Source organism: Mustela putorius, unplaced genomic scaffold (assembly GCF_011764305.1).
Source record: "Mustela putorius furo isolate JIRA1106 unplaced genomic scaffold, ASM1176430v1.1 tig00004007_pilon_pilon_pilon, whole genome shotgun sequence".
Classification (NCBI taxonomy): domain Eukaryota; kingdom Metazoa; phylum Chordata; class Mammalia; order Carnivora; family Mustelidae; genus Mustela; species Mustela putorius.
In genome coordinates this window covers 3,451,017-3,477,372 of record NW_025422145.1, presented here as the reverse complement: position 1 = coordinate 3,477,372, position 26,356 = coordinate 3,451,017, and the positions used below count along the sequence as shown (strand labels likewise).

Sequence of the window (26,356 nt, the reverse complement as noted above, 5' to 3'; positions counted from 1 at the left end):
CAACCTAAAATAAACACGTTCATGTTCTCTCTCTGCAGAATGGTTTTCAAACTCAGTCAAGGGCACAGCACCAGGAAGCCAGGAGACTACTACGGTGTACTATGAAAGACACATACATACACCCCCATGTAGTTTCGCCTTACAAGCTAGGTGTATTTTCTCTAGCTCTCCATCCCTCACTTCTATCCCGTATATATGCACATGACATACTTCCAGGTCTCTGTACTTGAAAGAGTAACCAAGAAATTATTTCTGTAAAGTTGCATTTCTGAAAAGCTACACATTTTTTTGTGCCTTCTAATCTTCGGTTAAAATTGCTAGCAGGACAGAGTATCAGGCAACAAAAGTTTATCAAAAACATAGGGGAGAAAAAGCTTCAACTGCAATTTTTGCTTCTATTAATTTTTAAATCAGAATCTGGAAGAATGACATGACTCACTCCAAAAGCTTTCAGAGATTATGATTTCACGAACAGGAGTGTTCTGCAGGAACACAGGTTAGGAATCACGGATTAATAATACTGGGAGAACATGGCAGTAGGTACACGTAACTTTACTTATCTCAGCTCCCAGAGCTTAATCAGAAGGACCAAAATGAGAAAGTCAAAACATTTGCTTGGATCTTCTTTCTTTCTCAAGAGTGCACAGTCAAGTAGCTCAGTTAAAGAGGAGACAAGCAACAGCCATGGTAACTGTCTCTCAGCTGGATAATTATGGGGCCAACAGCCACAGACAGGCTGAAGAAGGCGTTTCAAGAAAGTGCTGCTTATGCCCGTCTTTCCCCTACAGTGAATTCTAAAAACCTAGCTTGCTTTTCTTGTTGGCAAGTGGCCGCACCTGCTCTGAAGAACCCCAGATCCAATGTACCTCGATAGTTCTCACGATGCACTTTCCACGGAATCTTCAGGAACCATGGAGGCGGGGAAAGGTCATAGGATTCCTTGTTAAGATACACAACGGTCGAACAGCACATTTAGGTCAACATACCTCTCTTGGGGATACAAATCACCATTTCATTATCTTGTTGGGACAAGCAGATCGTTGTGTCTGGGATTTCTGAGACAATATCGATCAACTCACAAACACCATATTCGGTGACATCCCAGTCTTTTGAGAAACACCTAGAATTCAACCAGGGAAGTAGGTAAAGAATCAGAAATATCACTTGCAATCTTCCTCAAAAATCCTAAACAGAAAACGCTGGATAATGATTTTAAATGTGTGGGAAGAAAAAGTGTTCTGAAGTATGTGCTTTCTTTTTTGACCCCCGCCCTTCTCATCAACTCACCAATGATAAGCCTGTGAAAACTCCCTCACAATGACCTGTTTGCTGGCTTGGGATTTGAGAAGTTTTAGTAAATCCTGAGTAAAGCGCTTCACCTGGGCCCTGTGGGTAAGGGTCAACAGACGTTTGGAGCCCATTCCGAGAATCTGCAAATCAAACACTTTGATTATTTATACTTGTCAGACCTTGGCACGTACTGACTCTCTGGGTGATGGCATTCCCTCTCTCTCCTGTTACCCGTCTTGGAGAACAAGTCCTTTTATGTATGGGATCTGCATTTTTAAATACATGTAGGTCAACAGAATGCAGATGGTCAAAATGAACGACTGTCAAGTGCCAGAGGTCCCTCCCCCGTTTTGTTTGCCCTTTATACCCCTTCCCAACTAGTCATGAGTACGGAAATAAAAAGCCCATTATTAATCTGGGCAACTAATTTCTACTAAATTTCAACTAAATGCAACTACTAATTTCAACTAAACTCTACAAAAGACAGCCCAGGTGTTCCAGGCCAGTTTGTAAACTGGAAGCTGTTTTATGGGTAAGAAGCTATGGAACAAGCTAAATTAATAGGGTCAAGACTCCTTAGGAACCAACGCTAGGCTCCAGCCCAGGAGCTGGTCTTTAACTCATTGATGAGAGCTAAGCCCATGTTCATGGCAGCTCCTCTGTAAGAGTGAACAATCCTGGAGAGTCCTGAGCTAGGAAGAGGAAGGTCAGTCTACAGAGATTAGAAGGAAAATACTCTCAGTGCTCTGAGGGGTTCCGTTTTTATGTTTAAACTCACAGTTTTCTAGAAAAACTGAGAAGCCACCCCGAATGAGGTTACCAGCTATTCTGTTTCCCTGAAGGAGCCGAGGCCATAGAGGAACGTTCCGGTCATTAAGCAAATAATCCTTAATCCTTCCTTACCTGCAATACGTGAGGCACGGCTTCCAATAATTCTATCAGCTTGGAATATCCATAGTCTGATACCCGACACTGCTTTGCAAAATGGTGGTGGTAAGATGGGATGAAATTACTGATGGGGATGACACAGGACGGCTGGCTCTTCAACAGGTCGATCACTTCCCTGCTGAACTGGATCAGCTGAGGGTTGCCCACAGGACTTTTAGAACGCAGAAGCCAAGGATCTAGACGGGGAGAGAAAGAGAACATGCCTGAGACAGGATCTCACCCCTGAAAGAAAGCCAACTAACTTCGCCCTCCCTTGCCTCAGCTCAACCATAACCAAGGAGATGAGACCAAAGGGCCGCTGTACTTCTCAGCATCTACACTCAGGTCCCATATAATCTATGGACAAGCACAACTTCTTCATGGGCTGGCAGATGCTTTACCACTACTTCTCAAAGTTCTGTAGTCAAAGTAAAGCATAGGTCAGCAGAGTGTTAACTTAAAGCAGAATTACACAGAAGGTTTCCAGCTTGTAAACTGGTTGTATTTCAGAGGTTCATTTGGACTTGGTCCCATGGAACATACTTTCCGACAGAAACAAATTTACAAATGGGGAGCAAGCAGGTAGCCCAGAAAAGTCTAATTAACCTGTAGGGAAGCCGAAAACATCGTGCAGGAAACCATGGAAAGCAGTAACGTAAAACCTGCCGATATAAAACTAAGAAAGAGATTCTTGTATTTATCTTGAATGTCCATGTAATTAAGAAAAAGTTTTAATTATGAAAGTATAATCCAATGGAAACGTTTCTACAAGACTAATAGACTGACGACAAAAGAGGAAGAGAAAGAGCACAGTGCATGGGAGCCTGAGCAGTCTAGGACTGAGGGGAAAGGCAGGAGAAGGTGGTAAGCAGCTGATACAAATGTTTCTCCTTCCCTGGTAATCCTTGGGGGGGGGGGTAGGCGCATAGGAGGAAGTGGTCAGGGTCAAAAAGAAGGAAGTGTCCTTAGGCAGGCAACAATATTCAGCCCCATTCACAAGTGGTAGGATTAACACCTGCAGCCTGGGAGGAGGCCTGGAACTCACTCACTCACCCAAAGCTAGGTTTACATTTCCTGGTCCTTTACACGGAAAGCTAAATCTGTTTTCACATTTATCCAAGTCACAAACATTGACCAAAACAAATTTCAAAGATAAACCTGCATTTAGCAGTATTTCTTTCAAATACGTTGAAACCATTTTTTATTTTTATTTATTTATTTATTTATTTATTTATTTTTAAAGATTTTATTTATTTATTTGACAGAGAGAAATCACAAGTAGATGGAGAGGCAGGCAGAGAGAGAGAGGGAAGCAGGCTCCCTGCTGAGCAGAGAGCCCGATGCGGGACTTGATCTCAGGACTCTGAGATCATGACCTGAGCCGAAGGCAGCGGCTTAACCCACTGAGCCACCCAGGCGCCCCGAAACCATTTTTTAAAAAGGCCGGTCAACTGACGAACCAAAAAGCTTCACAAAATTAGGTGGATCTAAAGGTGTTTGTAACAGTGAAATGTGGCTTTTAAACTTTTTTTACAGAATTTACGCTGGAACTTGCAAGACATCTGGTTCTGTCAGACCTTCAGCACCTTGGAGAAGTTTCAGTTTTTACAACAGCCGACATTAACGGTGCTTCGCGCTTGGCAGACAGTGCTGCCATGCAAGACAAAAGCCAACGGCTTCCTCTCCCAGTGGCTGGTGGCTCAGAACACCCCAGGGCCTGCCTCCTACCTGTGTTTGGAGGCGGGGGCTTGTTGTGGATCCATCTGACCACTTTGATGCCACTCTGCGCAGTGGCAATGTTTACTCCCGGAACGCAGGTGACGAGGTGTTCTAAGGGAACACCCGCTTGATTCTCCTGCACTACTTCCAGCTCGCCAAACTCTGCAGCGTAACAATCTGGAAAGCTGAAGTGGGGGACAGGGAGGCTAATCAAACTAACGGAAAAGCAAAGCACCTGCTACACAGAAATCTTTATTTGAATATATCCACTCATAAATCCTTTCTCCTTAAATCCTCAGGATCTGGGTTTGAACGTGAAAATTCAGGTCCCAGGGACAGGGAGGCCATCACCATGGCACTGACCTCTTTGGCGCTGAGGATACCAGAAGTACCCAAACAGTGTTCCAGCACAGGGGGGTGAGAAATAAGGTACCTGGGTTCCAAGCGCAGTTATTTACCTGCTTTAAGGTATCAGTGGCTTTAAGGCAAACGGACTTTAGGGCCCATGTTGGCCCCTATAGTAAGTCTACCTGGCCCCGGGATGCTTACAGGCCTTCTGAAGAACACCTCTCTCTCAAGCTTTACAAGTTACTGCTTGAGGTGTGTGCACTCTAGCAGCACACGCACATACTTCTAGAACAGCGCTTACACTAATCTCATCTCTGTGGGGAAGAAATGTTCCTATTCGTTGCTTATGTTTCTAAAAATCTGCACACACACAAATTTTTTTGTGGAAATACCAAGCAAATGCATCCCATTTCAGATATACTTTGACTGCAAGTCACCAAAAATGTTAGGATGAGGCATTCTAGGATACTCGCTTGGGAAGAGGGGTGGGCAGGGGGCAGACTTTCTAGAAAGAGGAGAACCAAAGCATCGTATCTCGGTGGCTTTGACATGTTCACCTTAACAAAGGCACGGTGCCCTCGTGTGTCTGCAGAAGACTGTGAACCTGGGGCGCAAACGTCTTCAAAGAGAGAATCACAAAAGGAATCTTATACGAGTCTGGATCAAATTCATGTTCACTACAGAAAAGAGAACACAAGAGTTGGCTAAAACATTTGCAAGGTAATTTTAACAGATATTCCGTGATCTTATGCACAAGGATGATTTCTAAAAGGAAATGAGTGTTATACCTGAAGTCCTTATTGGAACAATGCTGTCTGCAGACAGGCTCGTGATATTCTAACTCTTCAAATATAATTGGGCTGCAATTTGTCGAGGAGCCGTCGTGCGACTGGGAAGACCCCAAGGGGCTCTGCCGGGCCTGACTGCTGGGGAGGAGACACACCAGTCTGCCATTCCCTTGCTCACGGATTGTGACCGTGTCTGTTAATTTATATAAATCTGACACATTCAACTTGTGTCCAAACCTAAAAGTGAGGAAAAGGAGAGATACACTGACTTAGAACATTTTTCGTTGGTTACACAGAAATGCCTGTGTATCTGATGCAATAAGGAGCTACTGCCAAAAATGGTTCCTCTGTCTCCTCAAACGTAAAACTGGAATAATTCTACTATAAATTCATTCACTACCAAACCAGTAATGCTTGGCAATTCTTCAAGTCACCTCTGGCACACTGCCCCTTAGTCACTATGTCATTTGGTGCTTATTCCTCGAACCCTAAAGTTTCTATAAATGATCTCACCTAATTTCCTGAGATGGAAAGCTATAGGATATGACCTCTTAACTCAGCTCCCCACAACTGGAAATCCCTCTGGATTACCTACCCCTCTCCCCATCTCTGCTCTCCTCCCTCAGAAGAGGTATACTCATTTTCAGCTACTCCTTCCCCTCATCTATGCCTCAACCTCATTTCCAGAGGGTCAACTCCTCAATCATCCCCCCGACGCAGGTCTCTTACACATGGAACTTAAAGGCACCCGCTCAGAAGGCAGAAAGATTTGAGTTCACATCCTGACCCAGCCTGTGTGGCCTCAGTCACCTTGGTTCTAGAACCTTCTAGAACCTTCTAGAACCAAGGTGACTGAGGCCACACAGGCTTAGCTTTTCCAAATGCAAAATGGGAAGATAATACCCACCTCACAGGGTTGATAGGAGGATTAAATGTTATGTCTGGAAAGAACCTGGCACACATTAAGTGCACATCTGCCACTCCACTGGTTTCTTCCCAGGGCCCTACACTGATGCTCAGACCAAGTTCGGCCTCACACCCTCGCCCTCACTCAAGCTGTCTGCTCCTGCACATAAACACCCCTGGTGCTCTCGCTCAGTCCTGTAACCTTGTTATACTTCTAATGGGAACAGCTGCTCTCTCAGGAGCTGCTCTGCCATTTTACCATCCAGTCTGTCAGCCTGTTGCCCCCAGATTTTACCCACAGGGCTCTGTAGGGATGGCTCTCAAGTCACCAAGCAGCCTCCTCCTCCCAAACCTCGCACCATCCCCCCATGTCCCGATGTCACTCTCACCTCTGGGTTCTCTCCCGCTTCCTGTCCCTCGTGGCATTTCATCCAGTTCTACCTTTCTCTGGGTTGCCTCTCCCTCCCAATCTGCTCCCCTATCCCACGATCCCCTTTAGGAAAATAACTGCCACATCTTTCTATCTTCAGTGTCCAAAAACCAAGGACAAAAATTCACTGCACCTCCTGAACATGCTTTCTTTATTTCTCCATTTCTGATTCAACCATACAACCATCCGCCTAGTCCATCTGGGGCAAAAAAACCCACTCAGAATCGAAACAACCTCTACTGTTTACCTCTCCTTCCATGCAAAACTAGTCACCAAGTCCTGACTCACTGACAACTCAAACTTCGGTATTCCTACAGCATCCGCCCAGGTCTGGGGACTTGGTGTGGCACTGTCCCTCCGTCTCCCTCTCTGCCCTGTCCATTCCACTTCTGACGGTACCGTCACCAGAAAAGCTTTCCGGAAGCACGGTTCCTGCACCCTCACCTCCCCTTCCCTCCTCCACAGAACAGGGCTCCCACGGTTCAGAGACTAACGCTCCCGGCTCCTTGTTCCTTTCATCCTCATACCATTTTCTCCTCCCTGCACTTCCTTTATGACAGTTTTCTTTGTTCTAGAATGATCTGTGAATGTTTTCTCTTCTGTTCCAGTCATAAAGTCCTCAGGGACAAGGGTTGTGTCCTCCCAGCTCTGCGCCCTCCACAGAGCCCCACACTTTCATTCCACTAGTACCTGCTAAGTGCCTGCTAAGCCCTGTGCACTGACGAGACTGTCCTTAAATCCTTGCTGTCCAGGAGCTTATGGTCTAGAAGGTGCTCAAAAATGTTCACTCGATGAAGAACAAAACTCATCAGTCAAATTGGAAAAAAAAAAAAAAAGCACAGCTTTAGGCACTGAGGTCTAAATTTGCTAAAAACAAAAGATGTTTTTAAGATGTATGTTAGAACTGAACTCTGAACTTGAATACCACTGCTTTTATGTCTTTTCCTCCACCGGGCCGGTGCAGAGCGGCTACCACAGTTTTACGCCAATCACCAATCAATATAAGAATTCTGGAAACTGCCAATAAGTACAGACTAGATCAATGAGAAAAAAAATAAATAAACCTAACTTACTTTTTCTCATAGATATCTGTAAATTTAAAAAGAGGCAGACAGCAGGCAGGGGCATCCTGAAGAATAGACATTGTTTCTGCACTGTAAAACAAAATTTCACTTTGTGAGAGATGTTTTTGGACATCAACAGAGGATTTCCAAGTTGTATCTAAAAAACTGAGTTCACATAATTAACACAAATTACAGCTGACCCTTGAACAACTTCACGAGTTGGTGTTCTTATGGATTTCTTTTGATAAAGGCAGTACAGTCCTGTAAGTGTATGTTCTCTTCCTTGTGATTTTAGTAATGTTTTCTTCTATCTTACTTTATTGTAAAAATACAGTATGTAACGCATGTAACATACAAAACAGGTGTTAATCAGGTGTATGTGTTACCAGTAAGGCTACTGGTGAACAGTATGCAATTAGTAGTTAAGACTGTGGGGAGCCAAAAGTTGTGTGTGGAGTTTTGACTGCATGGGGACAGGGTTGGCACACCAACCCCTATGTTATTCAAGGGTCCGCACAACATAAATTTACCAGTTTCTGTTATGTCAAAATTAATTTTCCGTAAAAACTTAAATAACTTTAGGGACAAGGTGATTAAAGAATATAAAAATCAGACACAAGCATAGGGCTTCTCACACCTGTGTATCAGAAGAATGCTGACTACTCTGTGAGACAAACACCCTGTTGACTCAGAGTAAAAGAACAGCTTGAATGTTTCCTGCCACGTTGTGGTTCACATAGTTCATGAACTCCACGTGGGAGTGAATTCCCACAGTTGAGGATACAGAACTGAATACAATATATCATCCCAACTATGGTCTTAAAAACCAAAAAGGCAGCCAAAAGCAGAGAGAAAACAAAAAGGCAAACTGTTGAATGATCTGGCTTTGAGCCACAGGATTATGGTTTTTCTCCCCCTCTTCTTTTATGTTTCTGACCTTTCCAAAGTTTCTTCCATGAGTATTACTTTTATTCTAGGGGATAAAAACTAATTTAAAATAATGGTGAAGTACATGTCACATAAAAATACCTTTAAGAATTCAAAAAGATTTTTTAGAATTGAGTTCTGTTTTATTTGTTTCCCCCAAAACAGGGAGAGCCGAAGAATCACCAAAGTGCATTAAGAATAAAATCACGACCAGATTTCTACAAGTGACATAATCACAATGCAGGCTTACGGAGTGTCTATTTGATATTAAGCATCTACCTGTAGGTTGAGAGCTTGGAGCTTGGTAGACCTACCCTTTACAAACCAACCAACCTTCTCCCAAGATTTGGAGGTAGTATTTCACACTTTCCAGGCTTATAAACTTTTATCATAGAGGGCTACTATTTTTAGAACCTGTTCTGGATATGTGGTGTATTATTTTACTCCTAACTGCCTGCCAAGTTTAAGCTGTACTTCACCTTTGAGTAGTGACTTGAACAACAGTCGAATTATTCTAACTAGCTTCTTGCTGACTTCCAGCTTATCTCTAAGCTCTATCGATTAACAAATAAACATTACTGCATATGTAATCATCTAAGAGGGCTGGGAAAATGATCGAATCTATTTTCTTATTTCTAAAATTGTTTCTGGGCCAAATATTATTTCCTGAAATAAATGGTTTGTTTTTACCTCAGTAAAGAGAGTGATTTATTAGCAGCTCCTGTGGCAAGTGAGACCAGGATCTTCTTGCTGCCAATTTTGTATCTGTGGAGGCTATTCACCGCACTGATTGCTTCTTGTAAGTTCTCCATCTGAACAACAGCCTTGAGCTGATAATCTGTATGGGGGCTGAGCTCAACACTCTTCACCTACAGCAGTAAAAAGGAAAATGGAATGCTATGTCTACCCAGAACCCTGTCATCTTAAAACTGAAGGTGAATTATTAGGGAACATGTTTGCAGACTTCCGTGCTTCTGTGAGGGAATCTGTCCGAACTCTAGACTTTTGTCAAGCAAAACCTAAGTGAACTAGGACGGGGTGACCTTCGGGGATATGAAACGGGCCTGGCCTGCCCGCACACTCCTGTGCACACAGTACTCCCATGCAGGCTCAGGAGCCAATATGTGGTAGGAGTCTTGGGGGTCTTCTCTGGACCCTGCAAACATCTGGGGGCATAGCTATTTAATAATCTGGAAAAGGTGCACTTCTAGCAAACAGCACCTATAAACTGCATTCATACAGAAAGATGTTAACAAAAGCAGCCAATATTATTTCAGAATCCTATTCCTGTATTCTAGCAGTCAGAGCTAAATAAAATCCATCAGCGTTTTATTTCCCAAAGTGCCACTTAAATCTCTGCCCATGACCACAAGTGCTTCTTCACTAGGTCTCTTGCTCTCTGGGGCTATGTCCTAAAAACTGGAGACATAGTATCACCACGAGCAGACCACACAAAAAACTCATTCAGTAATCCTCATATCCTGGCTGTAGTTAAGTGTGTTGAAAGACATGCTCTCGACTTAGAGGCTAGCGCAGGGTAAAAGAAAGGCAGGAACGAGAGAGAAAAGGTTACCTTGCCGTGCCTAGAAAACGCTTCCTGCATGAGCTGTTGCAGCTCCTTCCGGGACAATCTGTAGTCGATGTTGCTGATCTGGATGTCGGCACCATTTGCAAATGGGTCTGGGCTGTCGGCACCAGTGCTCGGATTTGCAATGTTGAAAGCAAGTGGGGACGTTCTGTTTAAAAGGTTTGGAGACATACTCCTGCTTAAGACATACATACTGAATTATTTTTAAAAACCGTGGTTCTACTTACTTCGTTCATATCATTCAGGATTTGTTTGAATCTATACAAAGGAACAGCTTTCCACAAAACAAACAAACTGAATATTTGGTATTTTGTTTTGTTTTTAAATATTTGGTTTTCAAACGTATGTTTATCTTAAATATACACAGATTTATTGTCAGAAGTACCACCCGTTGGCCCCTTATTGACCAGTACATGATTTAGTATCAAATATCCTTTCACTGGATTATTTAAAACTACAGACAAAATATAGGTTGGCCTAATGAATTAATTTTCCACTTGGAGTATTTGTTCTTGGTTAATTAGCCTGTGAGACTAATGTAAGGCACTTAACCTCTCCCTGGCTCTGAAAACACTAGATATTCTTGCTCATGTGCTGTAGTCTTTCTCCACATCAGGAAAACTTTCACATGTATCCTAAAATGTAACTTTACAAATCTAAAGTCACTTTCTGGAGGGAGCCTTCACCAACTTAGCAGAAAAAGACAATGCTTGAAGGAATTCACGGGACGCAACGGTGCCTTATGGCTCCTGCCCTCCGGGCCCCCGAGGAGAACTGTGAGTGTGGAGGGCTTAGGTAAGTGTTACTTAGGTAATGACAGTGGTTTAGAGACTTCTCAAACAGCTCCTGGTAATTACCCTAGGAGTTATGAATAGCCAGTGCGTGTCCAGTTCGGGCTTCTCTGACAACATGACGACCTCAGGAGGAAATGGTAGGGACATCTTAACGTGCATCCCATCCAGACCAGGGAATCCCAGACAAGTTTCTCTGACCTCTGCTTACCCAGATCCCCACATGGAAGAGGGAGAGCAGGTGAGCAGCAATGCCCACACCACCAGCTAAGATTACCCTAGGAAAAGGGGAGCTGGGCGAGGAGGGGTGGAAGATTCCTCTTCTACCTCACGCACTCCTGTATCGCTTGTATTCTTCCAAACAGCTGTTATTTCGTAATCCCTCCTCTTGCGAGCAACTACCCCACGATTAAGCAGCCAGACTCACCGAGAAGACCAAGACTGTGTGGAGAGCAGAGGACTGATCTGCCTTGATGTGATCAACTTGCTGAAAGCCGACGGGTAACTCACTTGGAACGGGGTCTCCTCTTTATCTCTCTTCTCCACAGGAGAACTGGTGACACTTCGGGCACAGAGGTTCTCTTTTCTAATGGAGGGAAAAGTTGCAGGGGAAGGGTTACTGGATTTCCTTCACATTAGACAAGCATCTGCGAGGAAGAGTGAGCGAACCTACTTCGGATTGGTTTTGTACGCAGATTCTGGAGTCCCCGAGTTCTTAGGTGTGGGTGCTGCGGCACTCGAGCTTCTGTGAGGAGGTGCGGCCAGCCTCGGGTGACCCTGCTGGGAGTCAATGCTTCTCGTTCCAGTCCTCGACTCCAGGCGGCACAGCTCCTTAAAAGAGACAAGTGCGGTGCAGGTGAAAACGTAAGTAACCATGGCGTGTTAAAGCCTGTCGGGGAAACACGGAGCTCTGAGTATGGTCAAAAATGAAAATTTCAAAAGGATACGCCAAAAGCAAGCAGGCATATCAAACACAGACACAAACCAAACCTACCATAAACTTCAGAAAGCAAGAGGTATCGAAGTTACCTGTAAACTTTTAACATTTGTGTTTTTTGTAGCAGATCCAGAATTTGCCTGCGACCCTTTTCCAGGCGTGGCTTTGGCACTGGAAGATTGTTCACTTGTATCTTTGATGAGGCACAATTTTGGATTCTTAAGTTTTTTGGGAGACTTCGCTTTATCGGCAATTGCACTGGAACCCTTTGTCTCACAGAGTTCTCTAGTTTTTGGAGTAAATGACACAATGATCCTATTACCAAAGACATCTTCGTTTTCCATTCGCTTCTGCGCCCGTTCCGCACTATCTTGGTTTATGAAGCGGAGAATCGCACTGCGGCCCGTGATACTCAGCACTCTCCCACCACAATTATCAGACAGGCGCCTGAGCCTGCTGCTGACGCTCTTGCCATCTTTATTTGCTGGTAGGTTATAAACATAGAGCAGAGTGTGGCACTGCTGATACAGAGGAGAAGTGTTACAACAGGTTAATGGAGGGGCACACGTTTAATCACACAATTAGAACAAGGAGCGATATCCAGGCTTAAGCTAACAGCCTTAGCCTTGTAGGGGAGGTCACAATGATGTAGAGGGGAGAAGGTGAACTTATTTAGACTGAAAAACACAGGAAGAGAGAAGTGTACCTTAAACGATCGCTCTTGTGGGTGAGAATGGCAAGATTTAAAGTTCTAATTGATCAAGTTTCTTTTTCTTTTTTAACCATCAAGAATAAGGAGCTCAAAAGTGGGCAATCTGTTACCTAAAACACTACAACTGACTTAAAGGCCTTGGAGATTAGAAAAGGGAATGCTGCTCTCTTCAGAGTCACCGATATATTCTCCAAATAGCTTAAAAATAGTTCAACACTGCAGTAAACACGCTCATCCAAATCAAGACTTTAAGACATGCTCACCCTGCTGGAAATATGCCCACATTCCCCTAGCACGTGGCTCTACGAGCTACAGGTGTAGCAATAACAACTACAAACTGTGCAAGTGCGTGTACATGGTGGGGAATGCAACTGTAGAAAACAGACCTCCCGATGCCTAAAAAGAGTCAATTAGGGGTACCTGGGGGGCTCAGTCAATCAAGCCTCTGACTCTTGGGTTTCAGCTCAGGTCATGATCTTGGGGTCATGGGATCGAGCCCCATGTGGGCCTCCATACCAAGCACAGAATCTGCTTGAGATTCTCTTTCCCTCTGCCCCTCCCCCATTCGCTCGCACCTGCGCCTCTCCCTCTCAAATAAATAAATCTTTTTAAAAAAGTGTATAATTTCTCTGTTTATTTGACTCCAATCTTGAATGTGTACAAACCATCACCATATTCTTTACCCATGCCTGGAAGCAAAAGGAGTAATCAACGTTTCCATTACTTCCATTCAATGGATACAAAACACTGCTAGCTTTGGAGAAACTGAAAAGTGGCTGTTGGTAAGGTTAACCTACATGTCAATTCCTTGTGATACTGTGCAACAAAATAAAAGCAAAATCCATACATATCAATTCTCTGTATGTTTGTAAAAGAAGAACTATTTCAAAGCCTTATTTCAAAACTCTGGCCAGCCTCCTACAAAGAGCACTTGGTGGCCCGTTATGGGGTGGGGGGTGGCCTTCACCTTCCATAATATAACATCAGAATACAATAAAAAGGAACACAAACCCACTTACTGGCATTTTTAGTGGTAACCTAGGGGGCAGGTCGGAAATGAACTCTTCAAATCTGATCAGCTCATTCGCGTGATGCAGCAGTGCTTCTGAGGCCTGGTTTTTATGGACCAAAATTATGTGGAAACCATGCCTGTGTCTCAGGTCACTGAGTTCCAATGCAAAATTGACATCAGCTGCAAGAAAAGGTACAGCCCGCCCCCGTCCCCAAACATTAGGAGGACTGCACAAAGACACACAACTTCCCTAACACCCACTGAGAAAAAAAAAACAAAAACGGCTGGACTATAGAATTCAGAGTTGCTCCCCACCTCCCACGACTTCTTGGAACAGGAACACATTTGGTATTGGAAGAATTAAGACCACAGGACAATTTCACCACATACTTCTACGGATTTCAAGACACATGTTACTTCCCGCAGTGAAAGAAAGCAAATATTAACATTTCGGGGAACATCAACTTTGGAAATGCTTCTTCTTAGATTTTTTAAAAATTTGCTGGGCCCAGGGTAAAAAAAGGATTAAAAAAAAGTTACATTTTCTTTAACTGGCCCCACAAGAATTCTTACATCCTAAGGAAAAAATACACAAAACCCACACAGACTCCATTTCTTCTCTAAACAGCTCTCAGACATAAGCATAAATATGTCTGGTGTAGGTCAGTCTCTCTGGGGGCATATTTTACTTTAACATGTTCTGGCTTCTGTAACAATTCCATCCATGAGTTTAACTGAAACTGGCAGACCTTCCGCACTTACTCGACACAAGAACCACAGTGGCCGGAGCAGTGTGTGTGTTCGCGAACCTTCGGAGACTCTGGCGGAGCTTATCGTCAGCCGCGTTCTTTGCGGTAGCATTGATGTGGGCAACAGTTACCTGCATTAATTTAAAGTAAGGACAAATGAGCAAAAGCTGAGGTCAGAAAACCACAACACACTCTGCCTGTAGCTTAGAGATAGTCCCTGAGGAAAGATACTCTTGTTATTACTGCCACTTAGGAATGGAAAAAATTCTAAGTGGATCTCAATAAATTCAAATTTGTCTCTCCATACAAAGGAACTAGACCCATTATCATCCCTGCTCACCTCTCTAATCTTCTGCTTTTGCACTTCGTCCATCCGCCTTTGAGAAAACAGGCAGAAAAGGAAGTGAAACCTGAAGTAGGTAAATTAGCTCTCCCTACGAGCTTTTGCCAACAGCTAGGGAAGTAGCAGAGATAGGTGTATGAGGAAGGGAAGATTTACTGCTGCACTGGATGTCATTTGTCTCCACCATACATCGTCTGTGGCTTTCAGGATCTGGGGTCAGGTAATGAGAGAGGAGAGACATCTGTCCCCGACAGAGCTCAAATGTGTTTATTTCTGTTAAAGCTACCAGACTCACTGAAAAGTCTCCAGAGCAAGGAAAGGTTTTGAGCGCTGCTTCAACTATGCGCAATACACAGTAGGGTTTATTAGTTTTTTTTAAAGGAGCACAAATATAAAATTTTTGGCAAAATGGCATATCAACAGAATTACTTGTCTAAGAATCAAAAGAACTGGATTCTAGTTCCATCTTAATAGACTGTGCAGCCAGACAATCTGGATTTAAATCCTAGCTCATCCGTTTATTGGCCATATGATGTTTTTACAAGTTGCTTAACACCTTGGTGCTTCAGTTGAATTTGTGTATTTCAAATAATAAATCCTGTGTGCCCTTTCCACAGAGCAGTCATGGAAGCCAAAATAAAGGATATAAATTTATGTAACCATCATATTAGCAGAGCACTGTCACATATAAATAGATTACTAGAAGATCAGTTATGATTAAATGATTTCTAGTATGTTAGATATGATCTTTTTTTTTTTTTAAAGATTTTATTTATTTATTTGACAGAGATCACAAGTAGGCAGAGACAGGCAAAGAGAGAGAGCGGGGGAAGGGGGAAGCAGGCTCCCCGAGGAGCAGAGAGCCTGATGCGGGGCTTGATCCCAGGACCCTGGGATCATGACCTGAGCCGAAGCCAGAGGCTTTAACCCACTGAGCCACCCAGGCGCCCCTAGATATGATCTTTTGATAATTTCCTTTATTTGCAAACTCAGCACAAATGTATATTAAACTTTAAATTAAAATTCTTTAAAAAAAAACTGCATATGCTTATTCTTCTATCATAATAGTTAAAATTATTATTATTATTATTATTTTACCTGGCAATTATTCAGCTCTTGAATAACTTCTTTGTTTTCTTTACTAATGTCGCACACACAGATGAATTCTGCTTCTCTGTGGCCTTTAAAAAACTTCTCACGGATTCTCTGTACAACAGCAGTAGCTGAGCGGCCAGAGGGAACTGAACAGTTTTCAATATCCCAAAAAACTCCAATGGGGGGTAAATTTTCCAGCACCTGTCCGGCTAGTGCAACTTCTGGTGACCCTTAGGAAATGTTAACACTTTCAATCATACATACTGAAAAACAATGGCAAACTAAAATAAATAGGTAGCTACCTAGCAGTCTTAGCAGCAGAAAAATGAAGTTACTGATTGATGTTAAGCTTAAGGACACCGACCTCACCGATTGACCTAATAGCACAACTGCAAGCTCCAATAGTTATTTCTAAGTGATTATTCCTATTTTTCAGGAGAGAACAAATCTAAAGGCCAAGTTACTTCAAGCCCACAATAAATCCACTGCAAAGCATGAGCCGTTCTCATGCTGGGCGTAATGTGTCTCTGAACACTAACGTGGAGGTAGATGGACACTGCAGCTCTGGGACCTGATCGTCATGATCTGCCCATGCTTGTCTACCTGCTCACCCATGAAGAGGTGACAAAGGGTGAACTTGTTACCATCTTTGATTTAAAAAAAAAATAAAATTTTAACCTGCATTAACATCTGATTTAATATTAAAAAATGTTTTTAAAAGATAAAATACCACATTAACTACTTTTTTGGGGAAATGATATTTAGGTTTTTTTTCAATGAGCTTTTCATCAATCATTACTAAATTTTTCTAAATATTAAGTATTTCTACGGAATGTACCACTAACAGCAGGATTATGAGCCTAAGTTGACAAGGAGTCCCCTCTAGCACTGATTTCTAATACTACGCTCCCTATTTTTCTTCTGGTTTCAAGTAGCTGTAGCTCAACATGAAAAGCAAATGGCTTGCTGGTCTATAGGGATAAAAAGATTTTTTTTACCAAGAGGTAGAAATGAAGACTTATATACCCAGTAGCTTCAGAACCACAAGGAATCTTTTCAAGGCGATTAAATGCAGTGTTAGTATCAGATACTGAGAACTACTTAAATAATTTTATACCATACTGTCATTTACCAAATTTCGAAGCAGCTTTGCCTAGACTGGTCGCCAATAACAACGTGGTCTCCTTCCCTGTTCCTTTGGTTCCACAGCCATTACACAGAGGAATAGTAACAGGTGCAGTTTGAGTATTTGGAGGTGGTATATTTGGCCAGACTTTAGCAGCATCAATTATACTATTTCTTGCCGGCTGTTTTAAAAATTTTTTTAAGAAAAGGAGGAGGTTTCAGATACATCATTGCAGAACCTAGAGTGATAAACAACAACTGAAAACACAGTCTGTTTCTTCTTTCCGCCTGTTAACCTCTGATGGAAGGTATTTTCAATACTTCAGAGCACTCCCAGAACTATCGGCTATCAATTCGTAAGCTCACTTCAAGGAGTGACTTGAAATGACCTGGGAAGATAGTCACGTGATCGTTCTAGGGCATGTGTATCCTCCAAAGGTGAGCCCAAATATACTTTACAGGAAGGTCAGAGATGTCTACTTTAACAGCCGTGTGATCGAGGCCAAGTTCCAAGTCCCTCAAATTGTTATAGAGGAACGACCCGGCATGACCTGCGCCGCCTGAGTGGGTCCATGTATGAGGTCAGTGGTATGAGAAATCGCAATCGTGCTCTAGCCTTTAAGGTCCAAAGAGAACACGAAGCCTTGCCGAACTCGGTTTGCATCACGTAGGAAACTGATTACAGCAAAAGCCTGTAAAAGCATGAACTACATAATGACTCTGCACTTTTTTGGAAGGGCCCTTCCCATTTCACCCTATGCTTCTTTCAGAGGTGAGAGAAGCCACGGTGATGGGGCGAGAGCTACCTCGCAGGAGAATCTTCATCCCCGTGCACAACCAAGATTGCTCAAGCAACACCTAGCTATGTTCACAAAGTCATTCCTCAAAGGTCAGCTGCACCCAGAGAACAAATAAAAAGATACACACCTTGTTCAGACAGTCTTCGCAGTAAAGTGAGCCCTTTAAACAAACCGGAGGTACCACATTTAGGTGCAAAGAATTGGTGCACAAGTGAGGCGTAAGCTCCGACTGTGAAATGTGCTCTTCCAAATGCCCTGGAGCCCCGCTTGTGAAATCGGAACAGGGGAAGTAGCCAGCGGAGGTGCAGCCCTGGAGAGCCGGGAACTGATGCAGCTTGTGCACGTTACTGTGACATGATTGGAAATGAAGCTTCCCGCAACAGGGCAGGTGTTTGCAGGAAGACAGATTACTTTCTAGACACATGCTGGGAAAGTCACTTGCAACGCCAGCCACACTGTTCCTAGCTGAGGCATTCTGGAGTGAAGACGCAGACTGGAAAGCGAACCCTGACCCTACCTGACACGTGATGGTCCTGGTGCTCTGCGAGTCTAACAGTGCGCCGGGGTGAATCAAGCTACCAGTACCTCCACTACCGCCACCACCGCCACCACCAAAATGCATTGGCGACGTGGAGGGTTCATTAGGGCAATGAGCACAGCAGCTTACTTTGGGGACAGGTGAAAGCTGTATTTTAGGTTGCTGAAGAGAATGGATATCTGGAAGTGGGACTGCTGGAAAAAGCTTAGAGCCAGCATGAAGGGGAGATGGCACATCCTTTAATTCCACAGCAACTTTCTTGTTCTCCATGTAATCTTTCTGGGAAGAGAAGATCAGAAAGCCAGTCAATGTTATGAGGCCAGTGACTTTTGGTTACTCACATCCTACTGCAATCCAAAAATGGAAATAGCGTTCAATCCTGTTTACATAACTCAACCATAACCAAGCGATATGGAATGGCAGCTGAAACCAGGGGTATTCTTCAGAGAGGCCTGCAGGAGGTGAACACCGAAATAGACAGCTAAAATCAAGACCGTGTCCTTCCTCAATTTCAGGAGACTGGGGGAGGGTTCTGCTTACATGTTCAGCAAGGCAGGTTAACCATCTGTGCCTCAGGGACTTCCCTTTGATAACTTCCCCTTGCCTCACAGGGTCTTCTAAAGACAAAACAGGTGGTATGAAAACAACACAGTCACAAACAGCATTCAATAAAGGCGGCTTACAAGCCAAGCACTCTGAGGAAAAGACTTAATAGTTCCTGCAGCCAGACCATAAAGGGTTTCGGAAAGTCCTCCACATGATTCCAGACATTAAGGATGAGATCAGCCATCTGCCCCAGTGGCCCATCCATGGAGAAGTTTTACAGGTGCTGTTGACATTAAGCAAACTCTAGGATACCATAATCTAAAGCCATAATGTCTTTGCAGCCAGGGACAAGAATCAGAGTAGTTAGAAAACTATTTAGAAATAAGATTCCAGAGAAACCACTTGTCATATGCCTCTAACGTAGATACAGGAGGCCAGTATATTTACAAGGTTACAGCATGGCTCCTGTGTCAGAGACCTGGCTTTGAATGTGATACTCACTGTTTTAGGAACTTAGGTAGGTTATATAACCTCTCTACATTCCAGTTTTGTCAGCCTTCAGTTGGGGACGACAGGATGAACTTCCTATAGTTGTTAGAAGGATAAAATGAGAGGTACATAAAGCACTCAGCAGAGTACCTGGCTACTGAAAGGGGATCTAACTAATCAATAGCCGCGATTGGCCGACTGCAGGAACTATTAAGAGAAAGAGGACGTCCTGATATCATGAGAGAGACATGCTCTTCCTTCAGAGCACAGAAAGGGCCATCTGACTGCTATGATTTCACTCCTTTGGCTGTGGTTCTACACTCATCTGGGAGAGTACACTCATTTGGGAAAAATCTGGATTTTTCACTCGACATTTCCTAAAAGGGAGGAGACAGCAACTGACTGACTGCCAACAAGCAGTGTGTTCTGCCCTCTTGGTAATTACAGTCTAGGCTAGAAACTACTGGCATTCTGATTTATAGAGATCTGGCTCTCAAAAAGGTGGGGGGGAGGATCTGGCTCTTATGGTCAGGGTTATTATGAGTTGGTTTCCCTGAATCTACTCAATTCTGGGTGCTACGAATAAAATCAGGTTTCTGGATCTGTAAAGTTGAGTGCAAACCAGTACTGTGTGACTCTGTAAGGGTCAGATCCTCCATTCCAGGAAGCCCTGTCTGCGCTGCCAACCCTGTTGCCAAGTGTCCCTAATGTGAATGACCTCAATTACTGACACCATGCAAAAGAAATAACTATATAATGAAAACCTGGAGAAGACAGGGAATTTAGTTGAGCTTTTAAATAGTCACTAATACCCTTTTGTAGATTCATAGTAAAGACTCATGTAAAACCCAAATGCAGTATCAAAAAAGAAAAAAACATAGCAGTGAAATGTGCTAATACGGTGCATGGAATGAAATCAGAAAAAGTCACAATCACTATGAAAAGGCAAAGGAAGTTACAGACACATTTAAATATTCAAGAGAAATCTGGAATAGAAAAAGACTGCCAATAAGGTCCCATCAATCTTCCCTTGATTTTAAGACTCAAATCTCAGAAGGCTAGAATGAAATAAAATCTATTTTATACTTTCCTCTGATTTGACTCTACAATTTGGATTTTACCTTTGCATTCTGTGACTTCCCTAAGAAACAAATCTTCCCCAAATGTTAACGTTAAATATTTAAAGCACCTACAGTTCCTTACACTAGGAGTACAAGAGTTAAAAAAAAACTTACGCTCTCCTTGAGTCAGGAATTATAATCATTGCTATGAGCAGGAATAAGCATGATAGAAGGTGAAACTCAGCACAGACTCCAGGGAGAGAGAAAACCCCAGACCAAATGGACCACACGTCTATTTGCATAAGGAATTTGCTATGTCCTCAGTCTTGCGCATAGTTACCGTTTGGGGACTAAGTGGCAATGTCTGCTCAGGACGAGAAAAGCAATTAGAGAATTTCCAAAGCCATGGCTTAGCATCATTATTTTGTTGCAGCCATCCAGGTGTTCTACTGCAGGAGTCCTCAGTTCCGCTTCCTTCCATCATACAGCCATACAAAGTGGTTCAACATTCTTTCATCTTTCTTTTCTTTCATTCTTCCACCCTGTTAAGAATGAGGTCTCGGTGTTATTTATTTGCCTAAGTACAAGTTTCACTATCAAAATGTGAGACTTAGGGCTCCTGGGTGGCTCAGATGATTAAGTGTCTGCCTTTGGCTCAGGTCATGATCCTGGGATCGAGTCCCATGTTGAGCTCCCAGATCAGCAGGGAGTCTGCTTCTCCCTCTCTCTCTGCCTCTCCCCTTGCTTGTGCTCTCTCTCTCTCTCTCTCAAATGAATAAATAAAATCTTTATTAAAAAAAAAAGTGAGACTGCAGGGGCACCTGGGTGGCTCAGTCAGTTAAGTGTCTGCCTTCAGGTCACAATTTTTGGGTCCTGGGATCTAGAGCCCTGAGTTGGGCTCCCTATTCAGTGGGGAGCTTGCTTTTCTCTCTCCCTCTAACTTGTGTGTGCGTTCCCACTCACTCTCAAATAAATTTTTTTTTTTTAAAGTGAGACTACAACTGTACTTATGGTACAACTATATGGTACAATGGCTCCCAACAAGAGATCAGTGCAGCCAAGTGCCAACTTCCTCCAGCCCCGAGCAGGCCTTTTCTAGTTTTTCTTAATTCTTTGTGACCATTATTCCCTGAAGACCCTACGGGTGAGGGTGAAAAAGTTAACAAAGAGCATGTAATTTTTGGAAAAAAAAAATTATGTGTCTTCATTGTCAATTACAAAAGATTCTGAAATTGAGTTAATAGCAACCTATCCCGCTATGTCGTTGATATGACTGTGGAAGGTCCAAATTAAGTGAACTCTGTAGACTCTGTGAATTTGATTCTGCTACAGAACAAGCAAACCAATTTCTTCATGTATGTATTACAAAAGTGCAATCTGATATACCACCAAGAAGCTAACCAAGAAATCTCAAGTCACAGCTGTGCTGTATCTACTCTAGTGCGAACACATTCTTACAAGTCTTAAACAGTACAATAAAAGCAGATCAAATCAATAACAGCCAGTGGGCATGGAGGCAGCCTGCCAACAGTAAGGACAACTGAACCTCATTTCCAAGTCCTCGCCATCATATAGAACCACCACCTATTGTTATCTACGGTGGCCATTTAAAGGTTATCCATGCATCAGAAATTTCACCCAGACATAAAGAAAACCATTTCTTTTAGCTCTCTCTCTCTCCAAGAGGCTCTTCTCAAGAGATTGTAACATCTACATAGTACAGTGAAGGCAGAGAGGAGTACTCTAAGATATTGAACTGATCACATAAAGCAGGAGCAGGCAAACTATATCCTGCCAGCCCAAACCAGCCCACTGCTTGTATTTAAATGACCTCAAACTAAGATTTAAATGACCTCAAACTAAGAAGGCACTGTATACTTTTAATTTGGGGGAGGGAATCAAAATAATATTTTGTGACACTAAATTATATGAAATTCAACTTTTGGTGTCTGTAAATAGAGACATTTGTTTAATATGGTCTGTGGTTATTTACACACTACAGCTACCTAGTCCAGTATCTGCAACAGAAACTGCATGTCCCACAAAGCCTAAAATATTGACTATCTGGCCCTTATGTGGAAGTTACAACGGCTTCATTAAGTTTCAGTTTCTTCCTCTGCAGAGTGTGGCTAATTTCTCCCCTTCCACAACATGGCTGAGGGGGGAAAATGAGAAAAAGGAGCCCACTATCTGTTTTTGTCTTCCCCAATGTAGAGCTTATGCCAAGCACAGGGCTTCTAACATAGCATATACTAAGTAATTACTTGTTAAATTAAGGAATGTTTACATCAACTCTTCACCTACTATGTACAGTTAGGAGTTAGTGTGGAAGCAGAGATGGAGTTAACTGCCACAATGACAACAAATTATGATTGTTGTTATTCCTACTAAACAGAGGTCTTGGAGTCCCCCAACAAGCTCCTCCCCAGACCACAGAAATCTGTGATATTCACAGTACACAACTTCCACATGCTCTCTCAAATCTCCTCAAGGCCAGTCCTGACAGTGAGCTAGTAGGTAATGCACAATACCAATTACAAAGCCTTTTTATGTAACATTATTTCCTCAATCAGTAATTATTTATTTACTATCTACTATATTAACAGGCCTGTGTTTGGCCCAAGAAATACAATGATGACAATAACCAGACAGTAAGATTCATTTATCTAATTTTCCCCCCACAGTAAATCTGTGAGAGAGTCAAGGGAGAAATAAGCCACAGATTTTACAGAGGAGTAAACAAAAGTTTAATTAAGTTTTATAACTTGCCAAGATCAGATAATTAGAAAGGGAGCAGAATTAGGCTTGTCCTCTTTCCACCACACCAAGATGCCTTCAGTATTGCTCAACACAATCAACAGAAAGTACAAACGTACTAGCTTGTTAGTGGCCCGAACCCAGAAAACTTCCCAAGCATTCCTGGGAATGCCACTAAGTACCTTAGGTAGCCTAAGCAAGGTTTCTATTAATTTGAGTGGGATTCTCTGAACAAGTCAGAGAGTGCTTGAGAGCACAGACTCTGATGTCAGTCTGTGTATTAATCCCCAGTTTTGCTGCTTCCTGTATGTGTCCCGTTGTAGAGTTCACATCCTCTCTGAACCTCAGATCCTATGTGTAAAATGGGCCTGATAATAACTGTAGCATCCTCATAGGGCTGTTGTTGGGGTTTAATGAGGCAATCAAAGTCTAAAATCTAGAAGTGGACTTCTCTACCCAAGTTAGTCTTGGAACCCCACACCACCCAGTCCTATTACTTTTTTTTTTCATCGCCCTTCTATCTAAAATTGTTTATTTGCTTTATTATATATCTCTCCTACTTGAATATAACTCCATGACAGCGTCATCATGTCTTCTCATTCATTGCTGTGTTTCCTGCACCTACCAGTGCCTGGTGCATATCAACAACTGCTGAACGAATGAAGAGTTCGATAAATATCTCGGAACACCGTTTAGGTTTTGATTTTCCTGTATGCAAAAACAGCATACTTAGCGCTCAGAGAAGTGGGAAAGTCCAAAAGATACAAATGTAATCAGAAAGCTCTGGGAAATACCAGAAAGGTGCTTGGGAAACGAAACTGTGTATCACAGTGTAGCGTTACAATTGTTAGTGGGAGTGGCTCATGCCCTAAGGCAACTCAACACTATCTGTCTAGCCCGGAGACTACACCCTAGGGAGCGCTGAACTACAGGAAAGAACGCAAAAACGCTCAAGCAGGTAGAAAAACACCGCCCCTTTCTTCCTCTCTTAACCTTCTAAGTGTGCACACTCCTCAGGAAAGGTTGCTCTCCACAGCTGGAAGCCCCCCAGGGTGCACGGGGACAGCTGCGGACGGGAAGCCAAACACCCCAAAAAAGGGCAGCAGCGGTGCAGCAGTGACAGTCGCTAACGGGCCTGATAGGGAGACAACCCGAAACTAGCGTGGGGGCCTGACAGGTGAATCTCAATCTTCCCCCTCGGAGTAGCCAATCTCCCCCACGCCCGCCAGCAAAGGGCAGGGAAGGGGGGGGGAGCTGTCCCGCTTCCAGCTGGTGCCCCAGAGCAGTGAGCCCGTCTGGAACTAGTCCCCAGAGCTGCCAGCCAACTCACCTCGGCCGCCGGCTCCACCTCCGCTCACATTCCGGCCCCGCCGCCTTCCCCCCGCCCCCCCAGGCCCTTTGTTTTGATTCCCGACTCCGCAGCTCCCGCCGCCGCCGCCAAGCGCACCCTCCACTTCCGCTTCCGCACCGCACCGCCCCTGTCGCAAAACCGACGCCCTTCTCTTCTCCCCCCCCCCCACCCCTCGCTCCGCCCCTTCCTCCACCCAGCCCGGGCCGCCGCGTCCTCCTCGCGCGGGGCGTGCTGGGAACCCCGGGGGGGGCGGGGCCTCGCGGCCCTGCAGCCTCGTCAGGCTCAGTCCCCTCCCGATAAACCCCTAAATAGGGACCTTCCCTGGGGGAGATCCCGGGTTTTTTGGCGAAAACCCCGAGTTTAAGGAGGCCTTCCCCCTGGCTTATCGTGGTGGCGTGGAAAAGAACCTGATAAGCGAAGAATGAGGGGGCTTGTGAGGGGGAACCGGGGGGGGAAAAACCTGCCAACCGGGATTTGATACAACTCAGCTCTTTCGGTCTTTTAAGGGAAGGCGATTTTAAACGGGATTTGGACCAAAAACCCGATTGTTTTGGCGCTGTCGCTCGTGCGCGCGCTTCCCTCTCTCCCGCTCCCTCGCGTCACGTGATGGCTCTATTTATTTATTTTTTTAATTAAATGACGCATAATTTCCACAGCATCTTTAATCTAGTGCAACCTAGTGGCGAGTGGAGAGAAAAATAACCGCCGGCGGGTCTTCCCGCGAGGTCCTTCCTGCCGGCGGGGTTGGTCTCGAGGTGGCGACCCAGCGGGCACCAAATGAAGTGTGTGCTCAGTCAGACCCGGCTGGGCAACGGTCACCTCCTGTCAGGGGATGCTCGTGATTTCAGTTAGAAAACGTCCTTTTTAAAAGCCCCGGTCCAGAGCCTGTTGTTCGTGCATGCAAACTTTCCAGGGACTGGGTGGGGGGAAACCCTGTGAAACCTGTGACTGCTTGTGTTGTTAGGTGAAATGGATGATGGGGGTTTGGGGGGCTTTGAGGGTTTGGGGTTTTTTTTTTCCTGGGTGGGGGCAGGGTTGATACTTTACCCTCTTTTAGCAGAAATATTTTTTTTTTAAAGATTTCATGTATTTATTTGACAGAGACAGCAGGAGAGGGAACATAGCAGGGGGAGTGGGAGAAGAAGAAGAAGGCTTCCTGCTGAGCAGGGAGCCCCCCCCCCCCCCCCCCCGCACCCTGGAATCAGGACCTGAGCTTTAGGCAGATGCTTAAGGACTGAGCTGCTCAGGCGTCCTGAAGTAATTGTTGTTGTTGTTGTTTTTAAAAGCTCAGCACGAAGATCGTTTCTGAAACTGCCAACTGCTCGCTAGTTCCTGTTGCCAATGAGAAAAATGAAACTTCTCTAAATCGAGACATATTTAGGATGTGCTAGTTGAATGCGGTCTAAAAGTTCACTCCTGAAATTTGCCGAGAAACAGATTACTTTTGCAGACGAATGAGTAGAAATGTTCAAAAGAGTTGTGTCTTCTTTTGTTTTGTCCCTGCCTGAAGTCTGCAGGGTGAGGCAATTTCATTAGGCAATTTGCAGGAAGTGGGGGGAAATTTCAGGGGAACTGACACATCCCTGTAGACATCCCTGTAGACTCCTGTTGCAGAGGGCAAGATCAAACATGTAGCTAAAGTGCCCTTTGTGCTTGCTTTTCATTTTCCAGAAGGCAGATGAAACACACACATCATCTGTCTGCTTAGGTATTTATTACTGCTGAGTAAATCTTCATTGTGTCTGTGTGTGGGTATTATTTTCCAAGTGGGAACTAGAACAGATGAAAAACAACCCTGTGTCTAGTCTTGGTTGTTTTTTTTGTTTGTTTGTTTTTTTGTTTTTCCTTTCTTTCCCAAAGTACCAAATGAATATGCTTCTCTTCAGAGGAGTTTTTCTTTTTATTCTAGTTGAGTATTGCAGGACCACAGACCGAAGTAACATAAAAAATAAAAAAGGAAACAAAGTAATTGTGGATTTTTTTATTGCCTTTTTAAAAAGGTTTTTTTGGTCACAAAATAATCCAGATCAGACACATTTTGTTTGACTTTGCTTGGCACTTTT

General features: G+C 43.8%; 1 protein-coding gene across 10 annotated transcripts in view; it reads right to left on the bottom strand.

The window, feature by feature from the left end:
- MARF1 (meiosis regulator and mRNA stability factor 1) overlaps positions 1–24,415 on the bottom strand; it is a 39,581-nt gene extending 15,166 nt beyond the window's left edge. The window contains exons 1-20 of one of the 10 annotated variants that reach the window (XM_045072245.1): positions 24,273–24,415; positions 23,568–23,650; positions 20,526–20,727; positions 17,679–18,368; positions 16,759–16,933; positions 15,630–15,856; positions 14,202–14,319; positions 13,447–13,619; positions 11,808–12,236; positions 11,452–11,609; positions 11,206–11,364; positions 9,973–10,165; positions 9,090–9,268; positions 7,482–7,562; positions 5,073–5,309; positions 4,842–4,961; positions 3,946–4,121; positions 2,194–2,414; positions 1,288–1,430; positions 987–1,120 (exon numbers count right to left, since the gene is read on the bottom strand). In XM_045072245.1, coding sequence (XP_044928180.1) covers positions 987–1,120; positions 1,288–1,430; positions 2,194–2,414; positions 3,946–4,121; positions 4,842–4,961; positions 5,073–5,309; positions 7,482–7,562; positions 9,090–9,268; positions 9,973–10,165; positions 11,206–11,364; positions 11,452–11,609; positions 11,808–12,236; positions 13,447–13,619; positions 14,202–14,319; positions 15,630–15,856; positions 16,759–16,933; positions 17,679–18,368; positions 20,526–20,669 — 3,757 coding nt within the window. In that variant the 5' untranslated portion in view covers positions 20,670–20,727; positions 23,568–23,650; positions 24,273–24,415. The other 9 variants (XM_004750322.3, XM_004750324.3, XM_004750326.3 and 6 more) reach the window with 9 other exon arrangements.
- Between the last annotated feature and the right edge of the window lie 1,941 nt (positions 24,416–26,356).